This window comes from Mus musculus, chromosome 18 (assembly GCF_000001635.26).
Source record: "Mus musculus strain C57BL/6J chromosome 18, GRCm38.p6 C57BL/6J".
Taxonomy (NCBI): Eukaryota; Metazoa; Chordata; class Mammalia; order Rodentia; family Muridae; genus Mus; species Mus musculus.
The window spans coordinates 71,371,266-71,398,285 of NC_000084.6; the positions used below are offsets into that span (position 1 = coordinate 71,371,266).

General features: G+C 35.8%; 1 protein-coding gene across 2 annotated transcripts in view; it reads right to left on the minus strand.

Annotated features, from left to right (window-relative positions):
• The window catches only part of Dcc (deleted in colorectal carcinoma), a 1,097,616-nt gene that overhangs the window by 117,653 nt on the left and 952,943 nt on the right, over nt 1–27,020 (minus strand). The window contains exons 16-18 of one of the 2 annotated variants that reach the window (XM_006525588.4): nt 12,863–12,958; nt 7,390–7,562; nt 3,208–3,346 (exon numbers count right to left, since the gene is read on the minus strand). In XM_006525588.4, coding sequence (XP_006525651.1) covers nt 3,208–3,346; nt 7,390–7,562; nt 12,863–12,958 — 408 coding nt within the window. Of the gene's footprint in view, nt 1–3,207; nt 3,347–7,389; nt 7,623–12,862; nt 12,959–27,020 lie in introns of both variants that reach the window. The other variant, NM_007831.3, reaches the window with a different exon arrangement.

A 27,020-nucleotide genomic window follows, 5' to 3' on the forward strand; every position in this document is an offset into this window, starting at 1 on the left:
ATAGAAAAGGTGCTTTTGCTTCAATGTGGCACAAAATAAGATGGCAAAGAAACCCTGTCTACCTCAGATCTATTTCTTTTAAACACTGTGCAAAATAAAATGTAAATATATTTTAAAGTAGGACCAAATGTGCTAGATTTCTGCTGCTCTGCTTATAACCCCTTTGAAGACAGCTTTTCTTCTAAGTAGCAAGCAATGCTCTAAATCCTTTATCTGCAGTCTCTTTTTTTAATCATTAGTTTGACACAGGCAGATTCTGAGGTTTCTGGTCTCTATGTTTCCTGCAAGAGTTTTCTGGTTTCCAAATAGGACTCTGGTGAACAAGAAAGTTAGAATTTGATCCTTGAAGTCATTTTCATTCTATTCTTCTTGGTTTTCCTAAATGTAATGTAGGGTAAGTCAGTATATTAGCTATACAACCCTATATACAGAATATCTTTCTATGTATTTATACATATGAAGCCAATAGGAAAGATACAAGTAATTTCTATCCACCACATTTTTTTCCTCAAAGGTCACTGGGACTCTAATTAATCCAACGTTAAGCTAATTTCGATATGTTGACAATGCCCTTAACATATTTAAATTTTCAAAGAAACATGCTGAAGAGAGTGGACCAAAATAAGAAGAGGAGGAGAATAAGAAGAAAGAAAAGGCAAGGGATGAAATGGAGGAGATAAAACATATGTCAAGAGACATTATTGGAAGAACAGCATAGATTTATATCAGAGGTATCTTACAAAAGGATTACTTTCTTAAGCATTTCGTTCATGACATTTTATATCCCATGAAGAGAAAGATTAGGTATCGTCAGAAGTTGATTTAGATATTCTACAGAGCATATAAGAGAAATTGTAAATTATAAAGGAAATTTAGAGATATTAGCTAGTCAGAATACTCTTTCCTGACCTAAAATTCAAATTAACGTTTATTTAGGAAATAGACAAGGGGTGTTGAGGAAGTTATTTCACCAGCCAGCCGTGGTATTTAAAACAGGCAGAAACACCACCACCAACAGCAACAACACAATTCTTCAATTTGTTCTGTAATGCACAGTAATGTACTGAGAAGGTGTTACTCAAAATACCAACCTTCTAAGTCACCTCTTCTGGGTGTGTGCATGTCTTTATCCTGGCTGTGTGTATGATAAATAGAAATTTTGGTAATAGAGTTAGTGGCTCAAGTAATTGCACTTTCTCTATGGGCTTCACATTTCCCCCAAGTATGTGGGGAAATGGGCCTAATCGTTCCTGAGGTGCACACTAGTACCTAATAGCTCCCTCAGGCTATGATTCAGCTTTTCTTTATTTGTCAAACTTCCCCTTATTTTTCCAGAGTAAATTTGTACTTTGTGCTGCCTGCTATAATTTCAATACATCCCCAAACTGGTGATTGCATTTCTTATGTTATTTCATTATTCCTGTATATATTTCTCTTTTTTAAAATGATTTTAATTATCCCTAATATAGAGGCTGTAATCTCTATCTCTTATATCTCATACCTAAGGTAGGGCCTGGAAGATACCAATGAAATTATTATTTATACTTTGTCTTACAAGAAGAAAATATTGCTAATATTTTTATTTTAGTTAAGCAAATCAGAATAAAAGATTTTCCATTTGGACAGAATGAAAAATTTGAATTTAAAAATTTCCCAGTCACCTTTATGTTTCCTATGAGCCATTTCAGCTTGGGGCAATGAAGTCACAGAGTCTATATCTGATTTCAGAATTAAAGCAAATTCTCGAGTTATTCTATCCACCTCATTTCCTCCTCACAGTTACAGAATCTACAGACACTTGTGAATTACATCTTTCTTCTCATCATCACCCAGGGATCTACTCCACATGCTATTTACACCTTTGTTCAGATCATTATCTGAGTTGACAATCACTATTTCTACTAACCACAGGTTTCAAACTTAATATCTTTTTTGTCTGCATTGGGAATCACCATTGGTGGCTCTATTGAGTTAGTTAGTTGACTAGAAATATTCAGGGTGCATTTTGCAAGCAAGTTGGTGGTGTGCATTTTATGTTTGTGAATGGTAAAATGGAGGAATTTGTTTCCTTTCAGGTGAAATGACTATTCTTTCAGTCAAGTCATATCAGGTGTTGCTTTTTCTATTTATTTATTTATTTAGGAATTTTGCTAGTATTTATTTATTTATTTATTTAGGAATTTTGCTAGTTTATATTTGATTCCACGCATATCTTTTGGAGTAAAAGGAAGGGTGAGGTGATATTTTATGGTCTTGGTAGTATGTAACATACTTGTCTGGTCCTGACTTTTCTTAGAAACTACAAACATTGGCATCAATGGCAGAATTAATAGAGAAAAGCTTAATGATGTATAGTAAGTAAACTAAAAGAGAAGATGTTAAAAATGAGACTATTTAGAAAGATTTTTATAGACAGAAGTACCTACCAATTATAGAACTCTAAAAATTAAAGTAATAATTGTAATAACATTAAGGTTGCAACACCAAAGGAAAATTTCTAGTGGAAAAACAGTAATTTTGTTCAGTTGTCAACATTACTGCCATATTAAAATTTGAATATGTTTAGTGTATGTCACACACAAACATAACATGAATATGAAATCAATTAAAATCGTTACTATTACGGTTGGAGAGGTGACTAAGTGGCTAGGGATGCATACTTTTGAGCTCTCTCTAAGTGCATAAAGGTTTCCCATTGTTTTATTCTCTTTCCAAAGTATGTCCAAGGCCAAGTGAAAAGTATTCTCTATTCCAGCTGTTGTAGTTAGAATAAATATCCAGGAGTCAAAAATTGTAATGTTTTACTTTGTCTCAAGTTACCCAATACCTGTCAGGACTGTTGTTCAAAGCCACCATTGTTTCTGATAGCATTCACTAACTAGCTAGATTCCTGCCCATGACTTAAACCCATTGAAGAGAATCCATGTTCAGGTACCACAAGTTAATGTTCTAAAGAACTCGTTCTGAAAATCCACCGATCAACCATGCAACCAGACTGTTTAATGCATTGAAAACTTCTCCCTTCTACAGGAGTAGAAGAATACCATGAGATGCAGAAGGGCTGTGAATTGCACATGACATTATTTCACAAAGGACAAGGCACACTTCTAAAAGCATACTACCTCTATGCCTCGACTTCCACAGAGTTAGTGAACACTGATACCTGGGCCGAGCTTGGCCCTTGGGGGGCAGTGTCCCTTCACATACCAGCTTCGTAGGTGGTGGCGTGTGCAGTCATGCTCCACGTGCTTGACCTTCTGTTCTTGGTCACCATGACTGAGAACTCGTACATGGTATTGGGCTTGAGGCCAGTCGCTGTGTAACTGAGAGATGTTGTGTCTTCTGACTATACGTACCGGAAACAAGCAAAGGAAGAGAAACAATATGAAATCTGTGAACTCAGTGAATCAAGACATGTAAAACAACTGGCCAACAATTCAGACAAAAGTAGATGCACTGCAAAATAGGGGAGGTGCTGGGCCCACTTCTCTGTCAGCCAATATATACTGGTGGGCTGTGCTTCTGAGACTTTACTGATTAAATCAAGCTGTGTAGTGTTCCAATGGGAAGGAAGTTAGGTAATCTCCTGAGCCTGTGTATACCTGAGACAGAGGACATAAATCTGCCCTCAACTTCATTTAACACTTTTCTAGTGGAACCTGAGGTAAATTCATGTCTTTGTCACTGAAATCTTTCCGGTTTTTTGTTTTGTTTTTTTAAGATAGTGTTTCATATTCTCTGTTGGTCACCATCCTTTCTCACTACAAACAATTATTTCGTTTTCTAATGCATTTCTACTGATGATGATGATGTTTTTAAAAGACGTATTTTCAAGGTTTAATGCTTCTGAACATATATCGATCTCTTAAATGAAAGCAGAGTAAGCATGTTTCTATGTTACATGATGCTCCTCCTTCATGCATAAGAGAACATGTATGGAAAAGGGAGCCATTGATCAGAAAAGGAAAGCATGTTGGATGAATATTAAAGGACATAACTGTATTGCAGAATGTTGTATTTGACTTTTGAATATATTCTTTTCATTATAAATAAGCTTATTTACAATAGTACAAAATAAGTAAACTGTGTCTTTCTTGCTTACTCGAGAACAAAAATAATAATAAAGGGGATAAAAGCGTGCTAGTCTCACAGGTAAAAGCTTATTTTCTACATGACTTGACACATTTTAAACTATGTGAGTCTTTTAGAAACATCTGCTTGTGCTGGGTGGTAGTTATATCTTTGTCTTTTCCCAAGGTAACTACTTCCTAGGACTGCTATATTTAAAAATGTGTTGGGTATTTACTCCATTGGGTAAATATATATGTATTCACTTCTTTTACAGTAATATGGCAGAATATTAATTTGTACATATATTGATTAGGTCATAGCTCTGAAAATCATATATATATATATATATGTATATATGTATATATATATATATATATATATATATCACCAAATAAAAATTAAAAGAAACTAGTAATATATGACAATGTACCCATTGATTATATTAAATTGAAGATCTCAGGAACATTTATCAGAATGTTTTCTCTGTATATTAGTAGAAAGCTTTTGCTATAATGAATTTTTGCAACCTAAACATATATTGCAAAAACATATCTGGTTGCATTTGTGAATAGAGAGTACCTGGGAAATCCTCTCTGAACTTCCATTTGCTCAATCTAAGTTGATACTAACATGACAGACATTATTTTATCATTTACTGTGTGAAATAAGTGAAGTAGAACAGTGCTTGCCTCAGAGCAAGCATTAATAAATGTTACCTACAATACATTGTACCTTGTTTCATGTCGACTTTCATTTCATTAGTTATCCTAAATTCCAGAATGAGATATATCTTGGGGAAGAGACCAAGTCTTACACAACTGCCTGTATCCTATTATATCCACAATGCATCTGATAAGCACTGGGTTACTGTCAATAATTTTATTTTGAGTGGATTTCACGTAAAACAGAATGTGATTAAACCATTGTAGAAAATGAAAAGAAGTTCATATTTTTGTAGAAAAATCAATAGAGTGATTTGAGCAATCAGAATATTAGTGTCAGAATTACTGTCTAATTTGAGAAAAATGAGACTCTGTGATATGACAAAATACAGCAAAAGCACCTCTCAAATCCATATTATTTGACTGCAGATGTGCCCTTTGTTCTATAATGAATATGTCTTGCTTATCTTATAAAGCTATTATGCAATGAAAGATGACATTTAGTCATGAACATGGTTTAAAAAGCATAAAGTACAAACCAAGTCATCTATTATAAATAACTGTAAAATATATTATATATCTTTCTCATAGACCAATTATTCTTTCCCTTCTCCTTGCTACTCCACTACCCAACTCTTTTCTAGAGACTTCTAGATCTCAGTGTGTAGAAGTAGAAGTGTGGATGTGTGTGTGTTTGTGTGCATGCATATGTGTGTGTATATGTGTACTTGTATATGTGAAGATAATTGTTAATATTAAATTAAATAATGCCCTTAGTCATTTAAGTTGATGGGAGAAGATCTAGTTAAAATATTTTGCTTGGTTTTCAAATTCTTTGTAGCTCCATGTCTGCTCTACTAACCATTTAACTCAAATGATTTGCCTCAAGAAATCTTGGCATTCAAATCATGCTGAAATAAAATAGTCATTTTTAAAAAATGTCATTTCACATTCTGGCAAAGTCCCTATGGCCATACAGTACAATAACTATGTCTCCAAATGAGTGTAATTATGAGCATAAGCATCTTAAAGAGGGAAAATAGTCTTTTATTAAAATAAACTTAAACCTGAACCATCTATAGGTAGAGATACTTTTGAATACTCTCATATGTTGTCTTCTTTTGCTTTCCTGACTATGTTGTCTTTCTTTCTGGTTCTGCTCAGTCTAACATCTAATAATATGAGGAGATGGATTACATACAATGGATCTCTTATCACTGATACTGTATGGACTTGCCTGGGGAGTTTTCCCTAATACCTGCTCTCACAGGGCAGCAATATCAAATGAAACCATATTTTGTTGTCATTGGTTTTGTTTCAACTATAGACTGACTCATCATAAACCACAGTGTTTTGACCACTTAGAAGATGAAAGACACTAAGTCAGATCCAGCATGACTGCTTAGAGAGAGGAATGCTTGTAAAACCAGTGTGCTTTTGTTCTATCTCCAGTTTTGGGGTCAGAAGAATCTCTAAAGACAGAGGTATCAACCAAGTCTCCACTGTCTTGAGGCAAGGTTCCCCTTAACAGCCATTCCTGGGGATTGGCAAGCACAGAGATACAAGAATGAGAAAACTGGAAGAGACAGCTTAAGCTACCAGATCCCTTAGTATTAGGGTATCCATCTTTTTCCTAGCTTTAGAGAAGTTCTCATACTCTATCGTAGGATGGCCTCAAATTCTTGCCAATCCATCTGCGTTTAGTATCCAGAGTCTTGAAATTGTGTCACCTGATCTGACTCCTTTAGGGATTCTTTCAAGCATGCATCTATTGAGATGTGTTCATGAAGCATTCTAAGGTATACATGTTCAGTAAGGAGAATTAAAGCTTTATTTCAAAATAGATGATCTAGAACTGTTATAGATAAAAATATGTGCTGGCTGATCTTTCTTCTTATTATTTTTTTTACTGTCTACTCCTTAGAAATTTTAGCCTGGCCTCAGCTTTATAAGGCTACACAGCTGCCTTTGTGAGTAATGCTTTGTTACATTTTGCAGTGTTGGAATCACTGAGCTCGGAGAGGAGATATGGAGAGGTGAAATGACAGTGTCTTTTATACCACCAAGGATCTCTGGGAGGAGTGTGAAATGATTTGAAAATGAATACATGAGGAGGAAGCTGGTATAACTCTGGTTCATTTAAGGGATTTTCTTTACAGCATGAGGGTGGTTTTGAGTTAAATACAGAAATCAACGTTAATGGCATACAATACATTTCTAGGATGTAATAAAAATATTTTCACATCGCTTATTCTCTGCTAAACTCTTGTGAGTAGGTGTCTGTGATATTAATGGACAGCAATTTAGATTGTAAATTAGAAGAATATCAGAATTTATTCAGAAGATGTGTTTAGAGCCTTGCTATTTCCAAAGGAAAGTGGTATTCTTTTACACAGAAAGAAATATCTGGTGTAATCAGCATATGGTGGAATTCAAAGATCAGCTTTTCAGCTCATGATATTTTTCTACCTTGCCTCTTATTGATTTCCAAAGGCACAATTATTCTAATGAATTGTAGACTTTGAGTTATTAACACATCTTGTATGTAAAAGTCACTGTAGGAAAATGACTTACAACAGACCAGGAAACATTGAACACAACTCATCAAACATATACAAGTTAATTTTAAATTTCTTGCACTCTATTCGACCTTCACCTTGTACTTGGCACTGGCAGAAAAGCTGGTCCTCCACCGAACGGTGTACAGTCGCACATCGGATGTTTTCTGGTTCTTCGGGACAGAGTTGTCTGCCCAGCTGACCCTCACAGCCTCATGGGTAAGAGCCACAGCCTGTACACCTACTGGTGGGAGCATGGGGGTGGAGACATCTGGGCCCGAGGTGGGGAAATCATCAAGCAAAGGATAATAATCAACGGGGTCAGTGGGATCTGGGTTCAAAACCCACCAAATGAAACAAACAAATAAATGTGTAAACGAAGAGTCAAAATAAATATCAGTGGCAACACATCACAATGAGTTAAAGGCATGGCAATAACGATGGAAGGGAACATGAGAAGAACAGAAAAAATGCAATTAATTAAATCATAAAATATAATAAGAGCAGTATCGCTATGTCATAAAATAATAGTATTTCCTCGTTTTTATATCTAATAAGAATATATACCTTAAGGCTCCAACTTGTTAGAATATTATACATTGATTTTTTTCAAGGTGTTATGTTTACATGAATTTATCATGTTCTTGATTTATCAATGATTTTTTTAAATAACAGCAAAATGATATTTCTGGTTCTATTTTTCCTGAAATGGAAATAAATACTATTGGATACATTAATTTTCTTCTTTATCCCCAAATTTACTGTATATTTTTTTTGTATTGCTTTTAGTCTTTTCTATATTATATCTGTATAGATTTTGTTCAGGCAACATACAAACTATAATGAAAGGTGCTTGAATTATATCAGTCTTTCTATCAATGCACATATCCAATGTGAACAAATTCACACAGTCACGTGGATCATTTTATATCTGATGTACTATAATCTGGTGTGAGATGGCAATTGGCAAGTAGGTTTTCTTAGATTGTAATTTTAAGTCATGGAAGTGTTCATTCTCCTGTATTCTCACACATGGGTTAATACCATCTTTAGTCCTGCCAGGCACGCCTATATTACATTCCTGATTCTAAAACTACAAGTTCAGTGGGGAAAAAAATGCACACCACTGGTTAGGAAGACAAATTAACTCCCTTCAGAATGATTAGATTTCAATTGAGGGACGCACATACTCTGATCAATAACACGATTGGACTCTGACGCATGTGGTGTGATCTTAACAAAATTCTCCAAAATCCCTTACACTTCTGCTATGCTAAGACAAGCAAAATCAGAAACATACTTTGTGGCAATGGCAATCATTCCATTTTGAGACGTTCAAATTCATAGATAGCATATTTTAAAACTGACCTTTATATAACACAGTAAGGGAATCATACTAACAAAAATTTAAGACTGACAGCGCCAAGCTAAGCCTGGACACTTGATGCCATTTAAACAATGAGATCAGAAAAAGTGTAGATGAATGTCTGCAGCAGCTTACACGATTTATTTATTCATTTATTTATTTTTAAATAGCAAAGTTCAAAGCTGGGTGGTTGTTGGCTACTCTGTTGATTATTTCCTCTGTCCCTTGAATTTCAAATTCCCATGCCCCATGTATTTCCCATAAATTATTAAGCATGTTACTGGCCTGTGGTTTGGAGAAAATATTTTAAAAACTGAAAATAAAAACACAAAAAAACCCAAAAACAGAACAAAAAGGAAGGAAAAGGAAGAGAAAGGGCAGAGGGGAAGGGAGAGGGAGATGGGGGAAGGGAAGGGAAGGGGAGGGGAAGGGGATGGATAGAAAAGGGGGAGGAGAAGAGGGAGGGAGGGAGGTTCAGGATTAAAATTTAATGACAGAGCCCAGGATTTTGTTTTCCTTTTGGTGTCTCTTTTCATTAAGAGCCCCTTCAAAGTCAAATGAATTTATGAAATTATAAAAAGAGAATAGGAAACACTGCAGCCTCTACAAGGATTTGAATCATCCATCTGTTTTGTGAAGCTGGAAAAGATGTTTGCCAAACTGGAGTAAGTACAGGCTTACACGTTCTACTCCTGCCTGACTTTTTAAGAAGAATTTTATGAATAGAGGAAGAGTAGTTCAATGCCTGACTTATTTTTGACTTATCTCCATCATGGGTACCACCTATGTTATGACTTTGCTGCACTGAGTGTGTGCAAGCATGGTTTCTCCATACAATAGCCCATTTATCTACTTATGGTTTTAGAAAACACAACTATTCATGGCTATTATTTATTGATTATTTTAGAATAAATTACAAAATGAGTCTATTGTATTCAAAGCAATATTGTCTACTGTGAGTTAGCTGTGGATCGAAGGTGACCCATAAAAACTGAAAAACAAAACAAAACAAAACAAAACAAAACATTGCCAATGGCTAAGTTTTATTTCCTGTCTTAGGGAATACAACTCATTTTATTACTTCCCTTGCCAATCCCTGTATAACTGTGCTGCATAATATAATAGCCATATGTCCTATGGATGATACCAACTTAAGTTAAATAAATAATTATTTAAGCATTTATTCATTTGCTGTGATAGACAATGTCAAACCCTCCCATGGCCCTAAGAGCTTAGTTCCCGCTATAAGGGAAAGACCAGATAGACTGCGTCTATGGCAGAACAGAGCATTCTGGGAGACAGCAAGCAACATTGTGAATATATGCTACATATACTGTAAGAGTTCTTTTCTATTCTGGTAAAAAAGATTTTGAATAATTGGATGTAAGCTTCCTTTTGCTACTAAACTGTTCTTTAATGTCTCTTCCTCTTTTAGAATACCTTAGATGCTGCTAAATTTCAGAGGCATGTGAAGAAGTACATATGTATGTGAGCATATATGTGTATGTATATATAAATTATATATATATATTATAGTATAGTATAAAGGTAAGCTTCTTTCTACACATCTTACCTTCCATTTATCTAAACTCTGCTCCCTTCACTACTATCATGTTCTATTGAAGAACCGACTTTCATTCCTATAACCAATTGCCTCTTTTTGTTTTATATATATATATGAAAAGTCAGTTCCTAACATATTTTGGTAGCCGCCTGAAATTTTAGTCATTATATTTGTTTGAAATTGTCTTTAAAATCAATAATAGTTTTTGACTGGATTATGCTTTGTTTAAACCTTGCTAGAATGGTTAAGAATACATTAATTCAAATGTACTTCATTAACCTCCAATTATTCTCTGCACCTTTCCCTTCTCCAGGTGGAAAACAATTTGTTCTTACAACAACAATAGATAAAGAGCTTGATGGCAGAAGAGGGAGTTTTCCTGTGTGGGGCCAAGGTGAAAGTTTCAGGAGCTTGAACTGATATTCCCAGTCTGAGAAAAAGCTACAGAGGTCACCAAAGGCTACTGGCACAGCATTTAGAATGCTCCAGGGCCTGGTGCTCACGTTCGCCTAATGCTTTCATTGTCTTTGATATATTTCGTGTATACTTTTTTGCTAGATTTTTCCAAGACCTCTTATGGGAATACTTTGCAACAACTCAAAGATAAAGAATGGTTTTTACATGACAATATGACACATTTATAAATTCGAGACTCTCTCAGAGCCTTGGCCTTTGATTCCTTTGGTTTGCTCTTTGTTCTCCATGCAGCATGAAAGCATAAAAATAATTCTATTTCCAGGTAAAGGTGTATTCTTTATTGTGAGATGGCTGCTTCAAACACTCCTTTACAGCCCATTACTGTCTTTTCTTCAAAAAGAAGTATCCTGACACAATTTCCAACTTTGGTATCACTTCATTTCTCAGCTCCATTAGAGTCTGAATTATAACATGAAAATAAAACCTGTGTCATGGATCACTGGTGTTTGAGAAAACACTGTGGCATGCCATATGCTAAGAATTAAAAACTGACAGCAAATGCCACAGGGAAAGATGTTAATACCACAGATGATTCCTTCTGCACAGCTTACCTTCCATTGATCTGAACTCTGCCCCCTTCACTACAGTTATGTCCTATTGGAAAACTGACTTTCATCCCTATACCCAGCAGTCCCTACTTAGGGGACTTAAGTTTGTTATTAATAATGGAAAATCTTTCAAAGACTGTCTTTGGTAGAACTTTATATCAGCTGATTATAGCTACGTGATTGATGTCACCTTGACAATAAGAAACTGCTTAGTCTCCTTATCAGGACCAGGATGGAGAGGACATGCATAAGGACAACCAGGAAATCCCAGGTGTGGCCAGAGAACCCTGCTATTTTCTAGACAGCCTTACTTTTTGGATAGTCTGTAAGAAAGGGGTAGTGAAAAAATTCTCAGGGTACTCTGTGCATGGCACTGTGAGACTGCAAAGCAAGTATATAAATTTACATAAATCTAGGCAGTAGCCATTTATACATTCTCATCTGCAATTCATACTCTAGTAATCATTTGCTTTTTGATGTTTGATATCAAATTTGGAACTTGACCTCTTAAACACTTCTTTCTAATTAAAGTGAAAATTTATGGCTAATCAAATGAAGTATGAAGGATGTGGGTTTATAGATGGGGTAGGCATAACATATTAATTGAAGACATAAACTTTTTTATTTTTTCTAAATCCAGGTTTTAGATAGGTGTTTGGGAACAATCTTGTTAGGAGCAAAATGGTGATGTGATTTTTCTGGGTGTCCATCAATGTGACATATATTGCATTTTCTGAGTAAACCCAGTATTATTGACAACTGGCCATTGTCCATGACTTAGGTCTTGCCATCTTTTGTTTTTGTTTTTGTTTTTTGTTTTTTTGTTTTGTTTTGTTTGTTTGTTTGTTTGTTTTTTTTTTTTTTGCTTTTTCAAAACAGGGTTTCTCTTTATAGCCCTGGCTGTCCTGGAACTAACTCTGTAGACCAGGCTGGCCTGGAACTCAGAAATCCACCTGCCTCTGCCTCCTGTGTGCTGGGATTAAAGGAGTGCACCACCACGCCCGGCTTAAGTTTTGCCATCTTACAATGTCTCCCGGTGTTCCACCATTTTGGTCTTGTTTCCTGCCGAACAAGTTAAACTACCGTAGCCATTCTTGAGGCAAATGGTCTTTAATTCAGCCGGTTTCTTTGTATCCATTTGTCCGGTTACCTATAGCCCAATTCACAATTCTTCTTTGTTATTAGCCTAATCTAAGCAACTCTAAGATACCAGCTTATCCTTGTCCCTTATCTGAAGGATTGCCCTGAGAGAAACAAAGACGCATTGGACATTTAGAGTCTTACATCAAATATCTTCCGCTCAAATGACAGTGTCAAATGACAAACTGGTTAGCAGAATGAAGAATCACATCAGAGCACCAAGCTTCAAAGATGATTGGAAAGGCAAGATCTGCTGAATTCTATAAGTCCACATACTAACATATAGGAAAAAACCCTTCTAATTCGTCTGGAAGCCAAATGATTAAAATATATTGTATACATATGCATGCATATATTTGTGATAATCTTCATTTTTAATATTTTGTCTTTTGTTTTATTTTTAAAAATTTGATCCTTCTCCCCATAATCAAAGTACTGACTACCTTGTCACAAGCGGATTGATGCCAGGTGCTTACCTGTTATGGAACGAGTGGTGGCACTTTCGTAGAGAGGGACACCTTCTCCGGCATTGTTGAAAGCTTTTAAGGAGATTACATAATGAGAACTCGACTCTAGAGGAAAGCAGAAACAAGTTGGACATGTGAATTATTGAATTGAAATGCTCACGGTGAACATTTCCTGAAAACAAATTGAATATAATCTTTTAAATAAATTGATGTTTGAAAATGATTGTGTTGGATTCTGGGAACCACCAGCTCTAATGGAGACAGGCTTTCGATCTTCCTGAATCTTCATTTGAGCATTAAATGCACAAGAGGGTGAAGAACTAAGAGCATTAGCCACTCTGTACAGGGTGTGTGATGATTGATGTTTGTCAGCAAACCCTAAAATACAACTTTTTTTTTTTTTTTTTTTTTTTAGTTTCCAGCAGATTGCCCAAGGCTCCAAGTGTTGGCCTTGTCTGTGTCAGTTAAATCAAAACTGGGCATCAGACTGGAAATAAGGAAGATCCTAAGGAACTGTCAGATAGTGAAGAAGGCAGAGCATATTAGATTAAAGAACAAATACAGACACTTGGAACTGACGAGGTAAGAGATCCACTCCAAGACAGGACCAATTATAGTCAAATTATGTCAACTTGAGACAACCTTAAGGCACCTGAGCAGAGGGAATTTCAACTGAAGAATTGGTCATGTCACATTGTCCTGTGGTTATGTCTGTGAGAGACTACCTTTACTGATGATTGTTATGGGAGTATCCACACTGGGGAGTAACCAGGCTTTGCTGGCAGGCAATAAAACCCAGGCAAGGGGAACTAGGTTGTAGGAGAAAGATAGCTGAGCAGGAAGCTGAGAACCAGCTAGCAAACAGCATTCATTCATGGTTTATGCTTCAGATCACTATTTCAGTTTAAACCCTGACTTTCCTCAATGACCGACTGTGACCAGGAAGTATATAGTGAAATAAACCTCCCCTCTAAATGTATTTGTTAATGGTATCCATCATATCAACGTAATAAAAGTATAACTGGACTTGAGAAGGAACCAAAGTCCCTAGTTCACAGATGCAGAGAGGAGCAAATATGTTAGAAATGAAGGGCAATTCCATGAGCAAAATCAATGGGAAAAGTAGAATACAAAACCAAGAGAAGAAAATATGAATGAATAAACTTTACGTGGAAAAAGGAATTCAGTACTAAAGTTTGTGAGTGCAGAACTCAAATGGATTCCATAAAGAAGAAAATCACACATGAACAGAATAAATATAAAGAGATACATGGCATTTTGTTTATTTAATTGAAGAACACAGATAAAAGCGATATGTGATTCATTGGAGCAAAATTAGATCATTATCAATTATTATTATAGAAAGAGCTTATGTAACAAAATTATAGTAATTTACTTCTTATTCTACACAAGAAAATATGACTAAAGGATTGTCTAGTTAATGTTAGTTATAAATACAGTGGGTGAGAATAGTCAAAATGTTATTAATTTCTAACCATTGCATATCATTTTGTTAACCATCGGAACTAATAGAAAATGAGGTTTAGACGTCCAAAATGACCAGAGCCAACAGTGAACAGAAAGCTAACCTTTGAGTAATAAAGTCAATGAACTAAAGCTAAGTGACAGGAGAGATTTTATTTTGTAATGGTTTCATGCTCTGGCACTATAGTGATACAAGAATCAATGGATCACTATAGTGGTCTATATGCAAGAAACAACCGAGTGATTTTTATGATGTAGAACCTTTTGCTGTTGTCAGTCTAAGGCAAGTAAGATATAAACAAAACAACGAGCAAATATGAGGGTTGTAATTTGACATCCACTGTGTCCTTGAAGGCAAAAGTCTTGATAGAGATGGAGAGTCACATAGATTTAAAACAGAATTGTTAAAATCTCCTGTTCTTTAACTTGAATTACAAAAAAAAAAAAAAGTTCAAATTTTTTTAATGTGTTTTTCTCTGGGGTCAAGGGCTATAGAGTTAAGAAGTTGAGAAGCCTTGATTGATAATATGAAGCCACCCTAGTGTGTAGGCTGCAGTTATATAAAACAGTGTTGCCTACTGTAACTGGTAATGGCTTTTATAGAACTTGTGATTCCAGGATTTAAGATGGAAACATCACAACTGAGTTTTAACCATCCTGAAAAACTAGAAAGGAAGAAGCCAGCTAATGACAAAGAAGATCTTCTGTCAACAGATTCAGGAACATTCCAATGATCACAAGGACAGTTATAACCTAATGAGCTTCCGTATATCAATACCAAGAAAGATATATGAATGTACTAATTTACAGATGTTTTTAAAGAATAAAAGTTGTCTAGGCATTGGATGTTCATCATTTCCCAGATAAAATTAAGAGAAACCCTATGCACTAAGTGTCTCTTACAGAAGTTTTTATTGACCTAGAAAGTCTTGCCACAGGGGACTAGCCTCTAGCTGTCAGAGCACAGCAAACAGAGCAGAGAAACATGCTGAAGTCAGTTAAAAGCATTCATGTAACTACACATGTCAGGTTTGTATTTCAGTGCCAATTTATGCAATGATGGTGAGACCTTACAACGAGTGAGTCCATATTTAATAATGATTTTGAAAATGTATTAGATCTTCATAAAGTTTTAATGTAATTTAAATGCATATGTTAAAAATAGTGACATTCAAAATAATAATGTCCACAGAGGTACAATATAGCAAGAAGAGTGAAATACGACCATATCTCAGGCAGCACTTTGACCTCCATGGAACGAATGGTTTCTACCTGAAAAGTGTGTGTGTGTGTGTGTGTGTGTGTGTGTGTGTGTCTGTCCATCCGTGTGTTGTCAAAGTATTTTACTTTTAAGGAATGAATGGATCATCAAATGTCAAGTGTTCTTTGAGATTCAAGACGGGTTATAAAACAATAACCTCTCTTATTACTGTAGTAAGTTAATTCTGACCAGGGGAGAAAAAAAATATGCGATGTGCTTTATGAATGTCATCTGCAACTAGTGGTCAGCAATATTCATGAAGGATCAGGTCACATGAGAAGAGATTTTGGTAGACATTTACTCAGAGGTAGGGCTTGTGTAAGAAGATGGTCTATAGGATTAGACAGATCCCAGAAAGTAAAAATACTTTAAGGAAACACACGGAGAATGCTGAAAAGATGGTAGAAGACCAAATCACTTCTCTCCTATCCCAGAGGATACTAGCTATGGGAGGGGATACTAGATCTAATTCCTTATTTCAGACTGAGAAATTCATCTATATATTGAAACATAGATATTTATACTTGGTAGTTACCTAACGCAATATGAAATGGCCTTTTTTTTTTAGCTAAAATCTAATGAGCTCCACCTCATATACATCTACATTTGCATTTATCTTGGTATGAAAATGGGAGCAGGGTTTTTATATTCACAGGCACAGGATCTGGAGCTATTTGTTTGCCTGAAATTTCTTTTGGGTTTGTTTCCTTTTGTCTAATTAGGGTGAGCAAGAAAGAGTAAGCCAAACTCTCTTACTGCATGTAAGATCATAGAGTAGAAAGATTCCTAGGAGCTGAGAATTAAACAATTCTTCAGTTTGAGGATGCCTTTAGTCCAAAGAAGGCAGTCAGCTTTGTGGAACTTTTGGGAAACCTAGACCTTTGTGTGAAAACAACCCTTTCAATATTTGTAGGGTATTTAAGTAAACTCCTACTGGCAAAATAGATTCCCATGAATCTAGACCTACTATGCTCAGGAGATTGAATGTAACTTTAAGTCCTTTATATGAAGGTTCTATCCACAAGCATTGCCATGCCAAGTACTGGAAGGGACTGTGAATCCTTAAAAAAATAAGTCTATTAGAGGGCATGGGGTCACTCGGAGCATGCCAGTATAAAGGAGCCTCGCGTTTTCTTTTGGGTTCTGGCTGTCAGTATGATCACTTGCTCCTACAAACATCACCAGTATTACAATCTGCCCTTTGAGATCCAGCTTTCGGGCTCTCTAGCCTACACATTATGTTTTTGTCCACATTCTGGACTTACTGAGGAAAGAATAGGCTTCCCTCCTCCCCCCTTCTACACTAGGCTTGATCCAGTACTGAATGTGCCTGCACAAGGAAGATAAACTTGTTAATTATTTAATGGCAAATTTATGGGAAGCAAGGGATGTTTCATATATATATATATATATATATATATATATATATATATATATATTTAAACATATATATATTTAAAAAGGGATGTTTTATATATATTTATATATAAACATGTATATATATATAAATAAATAAACATATATATATATATATATATATATATATATATATATATATATATGGTTTTGAATGTGTCTTGAGATCAAGATATTTTTAGAGTGTGCTAAAACCCAAGAATATTCTCCCCTACAATTTTCAAGAAATTGTTTTTTATCGGTGCACCACTAGAGGGCAATGTGGAACTATTTTCCTGCACATGCTCAGAGCCTTTAATGTTTAAAATCAGTAAAATACAAAAGAATTGCTAAGAATTGCTGCCACTATGGAAGCATCAAATGAGTTAAACACATTTACTATTATCATAATGAATTCCAAATGAATTAATCATTAATTATGGTCAAACCCCATTGTTCAGGAATATGCTTAATGACAATTACGACAATAAATTTATTTATTTATTTTTTTGGTATTTGAAGAAATGTTGCAGATACATAGGCCTGACAAATGTATCAATTGTCTCTGCAAATAAAGTGTGGCAGTTTTCTCATTTGAATTTAATGCGATTTAATCATGCAAGAGGGATTTGGATCATAGTAGACTTCCCTGGGAATTATTTTTGGTTATGGATATTATGTGGGAGTCCACATATTTCACAGTATAGAACAGATTTTTTAAAAAAATATTTGATTGGTCACCCTTTCTATTACAAACATTCAATTTTGAATTCAGGAAGCTGAAGAAATACTTAATGACTCTCAGCATGCACAAATAGATGACTCTTCCTATTATCGCTTGAGTATCATGAAAAGGGAGTGTTAAATGCACATTTATTGATTATAGGGTTGTAAAGACAAGGAATTGGTTATCGGAAGTGTTGGTGTTCTTCCCAAGAGACACGGGAGACTCATTATTCTAAGAGCCTGTACTAAATCTTCTCTGAAGGTTAGAGATGAATGTTGCTTTCTGGGACTCAGAATGAATCAAGAAAACCTTCAGGGATAGAGCAAGAAGCTGTGCTTGGTAGCAAATGCCACTGTGGAGAACTTCATCATTGTTAATTAATATTTCGTGGAAACTAAATGTCAGTGGCCTGAGCCAGATTGACATCCCAGAGTCTTTTATTCATTAGAGATTAGGTACTTTACTCTGTGGCCCTCTCCGTGCCAAGTGCCCAGGATCCATGAACTTCCATCGTCTCCATTCTTGGTCAACACTGCCAACAAGTCGATTAGAGAAAATTAGAATGGTAGCTGTATTCTAATGCAAACACCTGCTCCTCACAAAGGACCAGAGCTACCACCACCACAGCAAGGAGGCCACTGGATCACTGTGAGTCTAAGTCTTCCTGAATACCTTTGATTCCATCAGACATGAACTTCTTTAATTAAGTGTAATGGGTGAAGAGTAAATAAGACTGACAGCATTGATCTCTTAAAAAGGATAAGTAATTCATACTTGAAGAAGATGCAATTTATATAATACACTCAATTCTACTTCATTACATACACTCCTTTGTAAATTTAATTAAAGCCTAATTTAAATCAGTCTCTAATAAAGACTTATTTTTTCTTCTCCAGGAACACTTTACAATTAAAGGTCAGACTATGACATGGTCTGTCCATTGGACAGTTTTGTAGATCCTAACCACTCACCTAATTACTATGGGGATTGATTTGAGAATAAGACACAACATAATGGTATATATTTTTTAGTTGTTTAAGGTCTATTGTCAGTAAGAATGTCTGGTGAAAGAAGTAAAAAGAATTGTTTAGTACTCAGTAAATTGCACATAAACATTTGTTAGGTCAATAAACGTGAGACCTAGAAAAGTTGTAAATGTGTCTTCTACTCTGATGAGGCTTTGGATGCTCCATTATAATTTAACAATGAATGCAGAAGACAGAAATGTGATTGTGCAAGAAGGAAAAGGAAAGATAGCACTGGGTCTTGGGTTTATACTTTTATGAATCAATAAGAATAAGGAAGTATATTTTAGGATAAGGAAATTAAGTAACATTGATGATCAGTTTTTGGATCTGATAGCAAGCATAGCACCTTCTAGCAGGGTGAAAGTTAGCCACGAGGGATGAAGCTCCCAGATCTGAACAAGTTTGATTTCTCCATGGTCTTCATCTACTAGACCTTTCCATCACTTTCTGGAGAGAGAGTAATCCAAAGCATTGGCAATAGTGTGTAATCTTTGGAGAGTGACTGGTAACATTATGGACAGAACCTCCAAAGTAAGGGATGTATTTTTTGGCACTATAGATAGATAGATAGATAGATAGATAGATAGATAGATAGATAGATAGATAGATGGATGGATGGATGGATGGATGGATGGATGGATAGATAGATTTGGTGTTTAATAGATGTGTGTGTGTGTGTGTGTGTGTGTGTGTGTGTGTGTGTGTGTGTGTGTTTGAAGCTTCTAAACTAGTAGGTTTCAACTTAACTTTTTCAAAATCTGTTTGTCTGATAACACTTAATGAAAAAACTGTTGAAAGTCCTAAATAAAAACCAGAACTAAATACAATGGAATCAATGAGGTCTTGTAAGCATGGTAGAAATTTCACCGAGTCCTTGAATGATCCAATGTTGAGGTAGAAGAGTATAAGATACAAGTCCAGATGATGTGGATAATGGCTAAAGCATTGTTCCTGTTACCATGAAAACTTGAAAACAAAGACTACAGCCACCCACACTGCCTCTTTCAAATTCTTTTTTTCATATAAGTACTAACTAATTTGTGGGATGACTGCCTGAGTTCTATATTCTTAATTTTATTTAATCTTAAATTTATTCTAGTGTGTAGTAGACTACTTAGAAAATACTTTATTTGGCTCATAGTACTATATCCATGGTGGCTATGGTAATTTTTAACACAGGTATATAAAATGTGTAGTATTTAATCAGAGCAAATATTTATTCTATTATCATTTATTGTAGAAATATCCATATACATGTATATATGTATACATATATATCACCATTTTATTATTTATTGTAGTCATGTCCCATGCCAGACATTGTTTTTATTTTCTTCTTGAAGTATAACTCAGCCAGAGAGTGAAGAGGAAACTTGATCATTTGAGAAGAAGTACATTTTAAATGGATGAATAGGAACCTTCCTTTTAAAGGTCAGTGGTAAAATGTCTAACTCCCAGGCTCAAACTCTTGGCCTTTTGTACTATTTGTTCCATGTGTTCTCTTTGTTGCTGTCGTTGTTAAATAATAGATGGTAAATATAAGCAAATTTCAAACAGTGCTTTTGGAAATTTGATACTTCAGAAAGATGCAGTCAAGGAAAAAAATATGTTGAAAGAAGGTATATGTCAGCAGCTACAGTGATTGTACAGACAAATATCATAAGGGTCCCCCTGGAGGGGATGCAGTATGACTAAGATGAAACAAATATTTTAACATACTGTATAAGAGCCAAAAGGAAAAAGTTCACCTACTAAATATATTCTCTTTTTTTTTTTTGGTCCTTTTTAAAAATTAATTAGGTATTTTCTTCATTTATATTTCCAATGCTACCCCATAAGTCCCCCAAACCCTTCTCCCCTTACTCCCCTCCCCCCCCCACTCCCTCTTCTTGACCCTGGCGTTCCCCAGTACTGAGGCATATAAAGTTTGCAAGACCAATGGGCTTCTCTTTTCACTGATGGCCAACTAGGTCATCTTCTGATACATATGCAGCTAGAGACACGAGCCCTGGGGGGGTACTGGTTAGTTCATAATGTTGTTCCACCTATAGGGTTGCAGACCCCTTTAGCTCCTTGGGTACTTTCTCTAGCTCCTCCTGATAAGTGGATATTAGCCCAGAAACTTAGAATACCCAACATACAAGATACAATTTGCAAAACACATGAAACTCAAGAAGAACGAAGATGAAAGTGTAGACACTTTGCTCCTTCTTAGAATTGGGAACAAAACACCCATAGAAGGATTTACAGAGACAAAGATTGGAGCTGAGACAAAAGGATGGACCATCTAGAGACTGACATACCTGGGGATCCATCCCATAATCAGCCCCCAAACGCGAACACCATTGCACACACTAGCAAGATATTGCTGAAAGGACCCTGATATAGCTGTCTCTTGTGAGGCTATGCCGGGGCCTAGCAAACACAGAAGTGGATGCTCACAGTCAGCGTTTAGCAAATTTTATCTTATATCTTGGGTATCCTAAGTTTCTGAGCTAATATCCACTTATCAGTGAGTACATATTGTGTGAGTTCCTTTGTGATTGGGTTACCTCACTCAGGATGATGCCCTCCAGGTCCATCCATTTGTCTAGGAATTTCATAAATTCATTCTTTTTAATAGCTGAGTAGTACTCCATTGTGTAAGTGTACCACATTTTCTGTATCCATTCCTCTGTTGAGGGGCATCTGGGTTCTTTCCAGCTTCTGGCTATTATAAATAAGGCTGCTATGAACATAGTGGAGCATGTGTCCTTCTTACTGGTTGGGACATCTTCTGGATATATGCCCAGGAGAGGTATTGAGGGATCCTCTGGTAGTAGTATGTTCAATTTTCTGAGGAACCGCCAGACTGATTTCCAGAGTGGTTGTACAAGCTTACAATCCCACCAACAATGGAGGAGTGTTCCTCTTTCTCCACATCCTCCCCAGCATCTGCTGTCACCTGAATTTTTGATCTTAGCCATTCTGACTGGTGTGAGGTGGAATCTCAGGGTTGTTTTGATTTGCATTTCCCTGATGATTAAGGATGTTGAACATTTTTTCAGGTGTTTCTCTGCCATTCGGTATTCCTCAGGTGAGAATGCTTTGTTCAGCTCTGAGCCCCATTTTTTAATGGGGCTATTTGATTTTCTGGAGTCCACCTTCTTGAGTTCTTTATATATATTGAATATTAGTGCCCTATCCGATTTGGGATAGGTAAAGATCCTTTCCCAATCTGTTGGTGGTCTTTTTCTCTTATTGACGGTGTCTTTTGCCTTGCAGAAGCTTTGCAATTTTATGAGGTCCCATTTATTCATCTCTATTTTCTATGATGGATAATTTAGTGGTCTTGAATTGCTTTAGAACCAGTTTGGGGACAAATTTCTTATTGCCCTACCTTGAGTAAGGTGACTGACTTCTTTTATGGTAACTTCTATAGTTTAAGAAAATAATGTATGCTTTCATGTTTACTATTTAAAGTTTGTCAATTAACGAATTTGTATCAATTGTCTCGTGAACGTTTTCAATTAGGTAGACAGAGGAAGGTCCCTGCTTATTTAAGCAATAGAGAACATGACAATTTATTCTGACCATTCAGGACAGAGGAGATCCAAGTAGAGCCAGGTGGACTCTCTGATGCTCCTTTGTAGCACTACAAGTTTCGAGATTCTCTCATAACTATGCTAGAGGGCAGAGTAAACATCTCATACCCACTCAGCTGGCGTGGTGTGATTTGACAGAGGGGCCTGGGAGTCAGGAAGGAACATGAGGACATTCTCAGACTGCACAGCATTGTGCAGAGCTTACATTTGCCACACTTAATGCTTTCTCATCAAAACTGCCCATAAGGAAATTAGGGATGCACAGTATAACAAAACACATAGGCTTTCTTCATTCATATTATCTTAAAAAAGTTGAGATAACTATAAAATCAGGTGAGAAATCTTGGTGACAACCCATGGAACAAATTAATAAAAATACAATATGTTCCTTTAGTAAATTAATGTAAACAAATCATTATGATGGTTGAAGAAGCCAATTAAATTGATTCCTCACCATACAAACAAAATAATAAATATGAGTTTATAATAGGTACACAAAGAAGCAGTGTGCATTTTTATAACACTTCATGTTTTCCTCTTTCCTTCACATTTCCATTCTTTCTTATTGTCTTGACTCATTTCTTATTGTCTATTTTCTCACCCATTCTTTTGGGATTCTGGGGGAGAAACTATAACAGGATGTAGACAACCATAGGGAACCGAAGTCATGAAGAGAGAGACAGTGATAAAAACATTAACCTGCAATGGCCTAGATGAATGATAGATTTTAGCCTAATAACTAGATTTTATTCTCATTTAGGCCACTTGCTCTGACAGCAGCTGATCTCTCAAAGTTTTTATTACACTTATCTTTGTGTGGACCCTAAAAAGTTCACTGTCAGTTCTCATTCCAGAAATGAGGAAAACATACAGCTCACCACTCAGCAGTGAATGGATTCAGAGCTAGGCTGCCCTGCTTTGTGGACAGCCATGTTCAAGTCAGCAAAAGAGCTAAGACATTAGTATTAAGCGGCTCATGGTAATTTTTAATACTTAGAAATAAGTCCAGATCATATAAATATCATTTATTTTCCCTAACAGCATGGATTATTGGTATATATCTTTTCTAGTGAGAGTTGGAAAGGGAGTGGATCCAGAGGGGAGAGAAGGTGAAGAGGAACTGTGTGAAGAGTAGAGGAAGAGAAAACCATAATAGGATATACTGTATGAAAAAAAGAGTCTATTCTCAATAAAAAAGACATATATTTATAGGATGACAAAGAGGTAACAGTCATTGGTAACTCTAGTCTAAGAGACCTTGTGTCTCTTCTAGCCTTTGTGAGCATCAAGCAAACACATAATGCACAGAGCAGAGATCTATTTAGGTAAAACCTTCATAAATATATAATAAAATAATTTAATAAACTATCTCAAGATAATAAGGGTCACACATAAAAATGCTCAGGTGATTTTCTACTTAATTGTGAAAACTGAAAGCCTTTTCATGATATTTTTAGAAGACTACAATGCTCATTTCTAATAAAAGAAGCAAGGATTAAAAGAAATCAAAACAAGAAAGAGAGAAGTGAAATTACTCCTTTTGTTACATCACATGAGTCTGTATATATAAAATAACAAAGTTAGCAAAAAGCAGGAAATATCTAGTGGAATTAGTAAATGATAACAAAATAGAAACCTATACTTAACACAGAAAACCACTATTAACTTTTACACAATAGAAATGAAATAAATTAAAAACAAGATATATAAGTAATCCCACCTATAATACCATTAAACCTTTAAACCTGCATATGCCAGTGAACTATTTGTAAGATAGAAAGATTGCTATGAAATTCAAGGGTGATTTCAAAGAAATCTCCATACCCATGGAAGTGGGATGAAAACAAATTGGAAGAGTCATAGGTTCTGGTTTGGAACATTCTTGTAAGGTTATAGGAACCACAGTAGTGTGCTGACTCCTACATGTACAGACCAGTAGGCTGTACAGAGCTGAGAGGTAACCCATACATGTGGGGGCAGATGATTTCTTTCTTTTTTATTTATTTATTTATTTATTTATTTATTTATTTTTAATTAGGTATTTTCCTCATTTACATTTCAAATGCTATCCCAAAAGTCCCCCAGACTCTCATCCCTCCCCCCCCCACTCCCACTTCTTGGCCCTGGCGTTCCCCCATACTGAGGCATATAAAGTTTGTAAGACCAAGGGGCCTCTCTTCCAAATAATGGCCGACTAGGCCATCTTCTGATACATATGCAGCTAGAGACACAAGCTCCGGGGTACTGGTTAGTTCATATTGAGTTCCACCTATAGGGTTGCAGACCCTTTTAGCTCCTTGGGTACTTTCTCTTGCTCCTCCAATGGGGACCTTGTGTTCCATCCAATAGCTGACTGTGAGCATCCACTTCTGTGTTTGCCAGGCACTGGCATAGCCTCACAAGAGACAGCTCAGGGTCCTTTCAGCAAAATCATGCTAGTGTATGCAATGGTGTCAGCGTTTGGAGGCTGATTATGGGATGGATCCCCAGGTATGGCAGTCTCTAGATGGTCCATCTTTTCATCTCAGATTGGGATTTCTAACAAAAGTATTATGGCAAATCAGTGAGGAAAAGGATAGGCTCAAAAAAAGGGTGGAAAGACAGTTGGATGCAAGAGATTAAAGTTGGGTTCCGAGGTTACGTAATATACAACAATTAACTCAGCTTGGATCAGACCTTAACTTAATTGTAAGTCCTAAACTAAGAGCCGATAGAGGAAAGTATAAGGCAAAAACAACATGATATCAACCAGCAGTGGTATTCTGGGCATGATGTCAACTACACAGTCAACAGAGGAAATTGTGGGCAAACAGGATGAAAAATAATTTTAATTGTAGATCAGGAGAAACTATCAAGAGATATAAAGCAAAACAATAAAACAGTGTTGAGAAAAACTTTAAAATTTTATATCTGATAAAAGAATAATAGCCAGATATTCAACAACAAAATAGAAGAATGATTCAAAGATATAAAAATTGTTGAGTATTTTTCTCCAAGGACATAAAAATGTGAATGGATAGCATATAATAAAGTGCTTAGAATTACTAATAACTGGCACCTTCAAATCCCAACTCTAAGAAAACCAATATGGTGAACTTACATTTTTAGGGTTTATATTTTTAAAAGATAGTAAGTGTTCTCAAACAGTAGCAAAATTGGATTCCACCTTTGGCAGCAACATGAACCAGAATATTTGCAATGGAAAACAGAATATTGCTACTAAATTTTTTAAAAAGATTTCTTTATGTGATAAAGCAACTCCTTTTATAAATGTAGAGCCCACAGAGCAGCGCAGAGTTTCAAGTATACATGTGTGTCCATGTTGTTACAGCCGTGTTTACAGTAGCTGAAGCTTGGAGAATTCAGTTCAACATTAAAATGTAAGAAAATAGTGGCATATGGTGCCATGCGAGTGAATATCAAAGGTGCCATGCCGCTAAAGATTAACATAAAAGACAAAATTATATCTTTTAACTTAAATGTTATTTCATTTTGGAAGTTAAACATTTGATCACAGAGACACAGAGAATGGGATAAAAGTTGAAAAGAGAAGCAGTGAGAGGGTTAGAGAAAGGCCAGAAATGGATAGTAAACAGAGTCAGATAGAGAGTAGGCCTGGAAAAGCATGGACACAGTATGGAAAATATAACTAGAAGAATAAGCATTAATAATAAATTTAAAATAACCATAGGAGATGGATTAAGGGGTTTACACTAAGTCAGAAACACTCCTCAAGATGGAAATGATACTTATCCTAATTCAATTATTGCAAATTGAGTATATGTGTTAGGATATTGTTCCCACAAATATATGTTTTCTGTGTCCTTGAAAAAAGAAATAGTTACTAAAGAAAACAGGAGACGAACCTTGGGAGTTCAAGGAAATGACAATAGTATGAAGTGGTGTGATGGTTTCTAGGCTGAGTGAGGGTGAGCAGCAGGTCAGAGTACGGGGCAGGAGAGTAATGAGAGTACTCACTAGGTACCGTGCTCATCCTACAGATCAGTCAGAGGTGGGAGAGTGGTGCATTGGCAGTTGTACAATATGGTGGATGTAATTAAAACACTGAGTAAACGCTTATAATATGCACTGTTTTGGGTACCATAAAATTGGGGGAGTATATAGGATTAGTCCAAATGTTGTTTCTAAACTTTGTGAACTACCCAACTACCCATATGTTCTCAATACAGAAGAATAAGCAAAAGTATTGGGAAAGGCTTGAATAAAAATACGATTCTTCAAGAGAATACTTAATTGTTTGGTTATTGTTCAATAATTTTATTTTACTGGGTGCTATTTGAAATAGGTTAGTAATTCACAGGGCAAAGTTTTGTTTTGTTTTTCCTTTGTAAGTCTATACAGTTATTATTACATTGTGATTATGGGATAATTTGGCTCAAAATAAAAATAAGAAAATAGAGAAGTAGAATTAAAGAGATATATTTGAATAATAAAATAGTAATTTCCAAGGTGCACCAAAACATATTTTTCATGGATGACGCTTATAGCATGTATCCATTCCAGGATTCAAGAAAACAAACAGAAAGTGACCTGGGCTTATCACAAGTTGTGTGGTGTGTGTGGTCTGTGTGTGTGTTCGTATGTGTGTATTGCTATTACCAGTAGTTTCCTTTAGTGGGGGAAGCCCCTAATCATCTCCATGCTGGTAAGAACAAGATAGGACTCA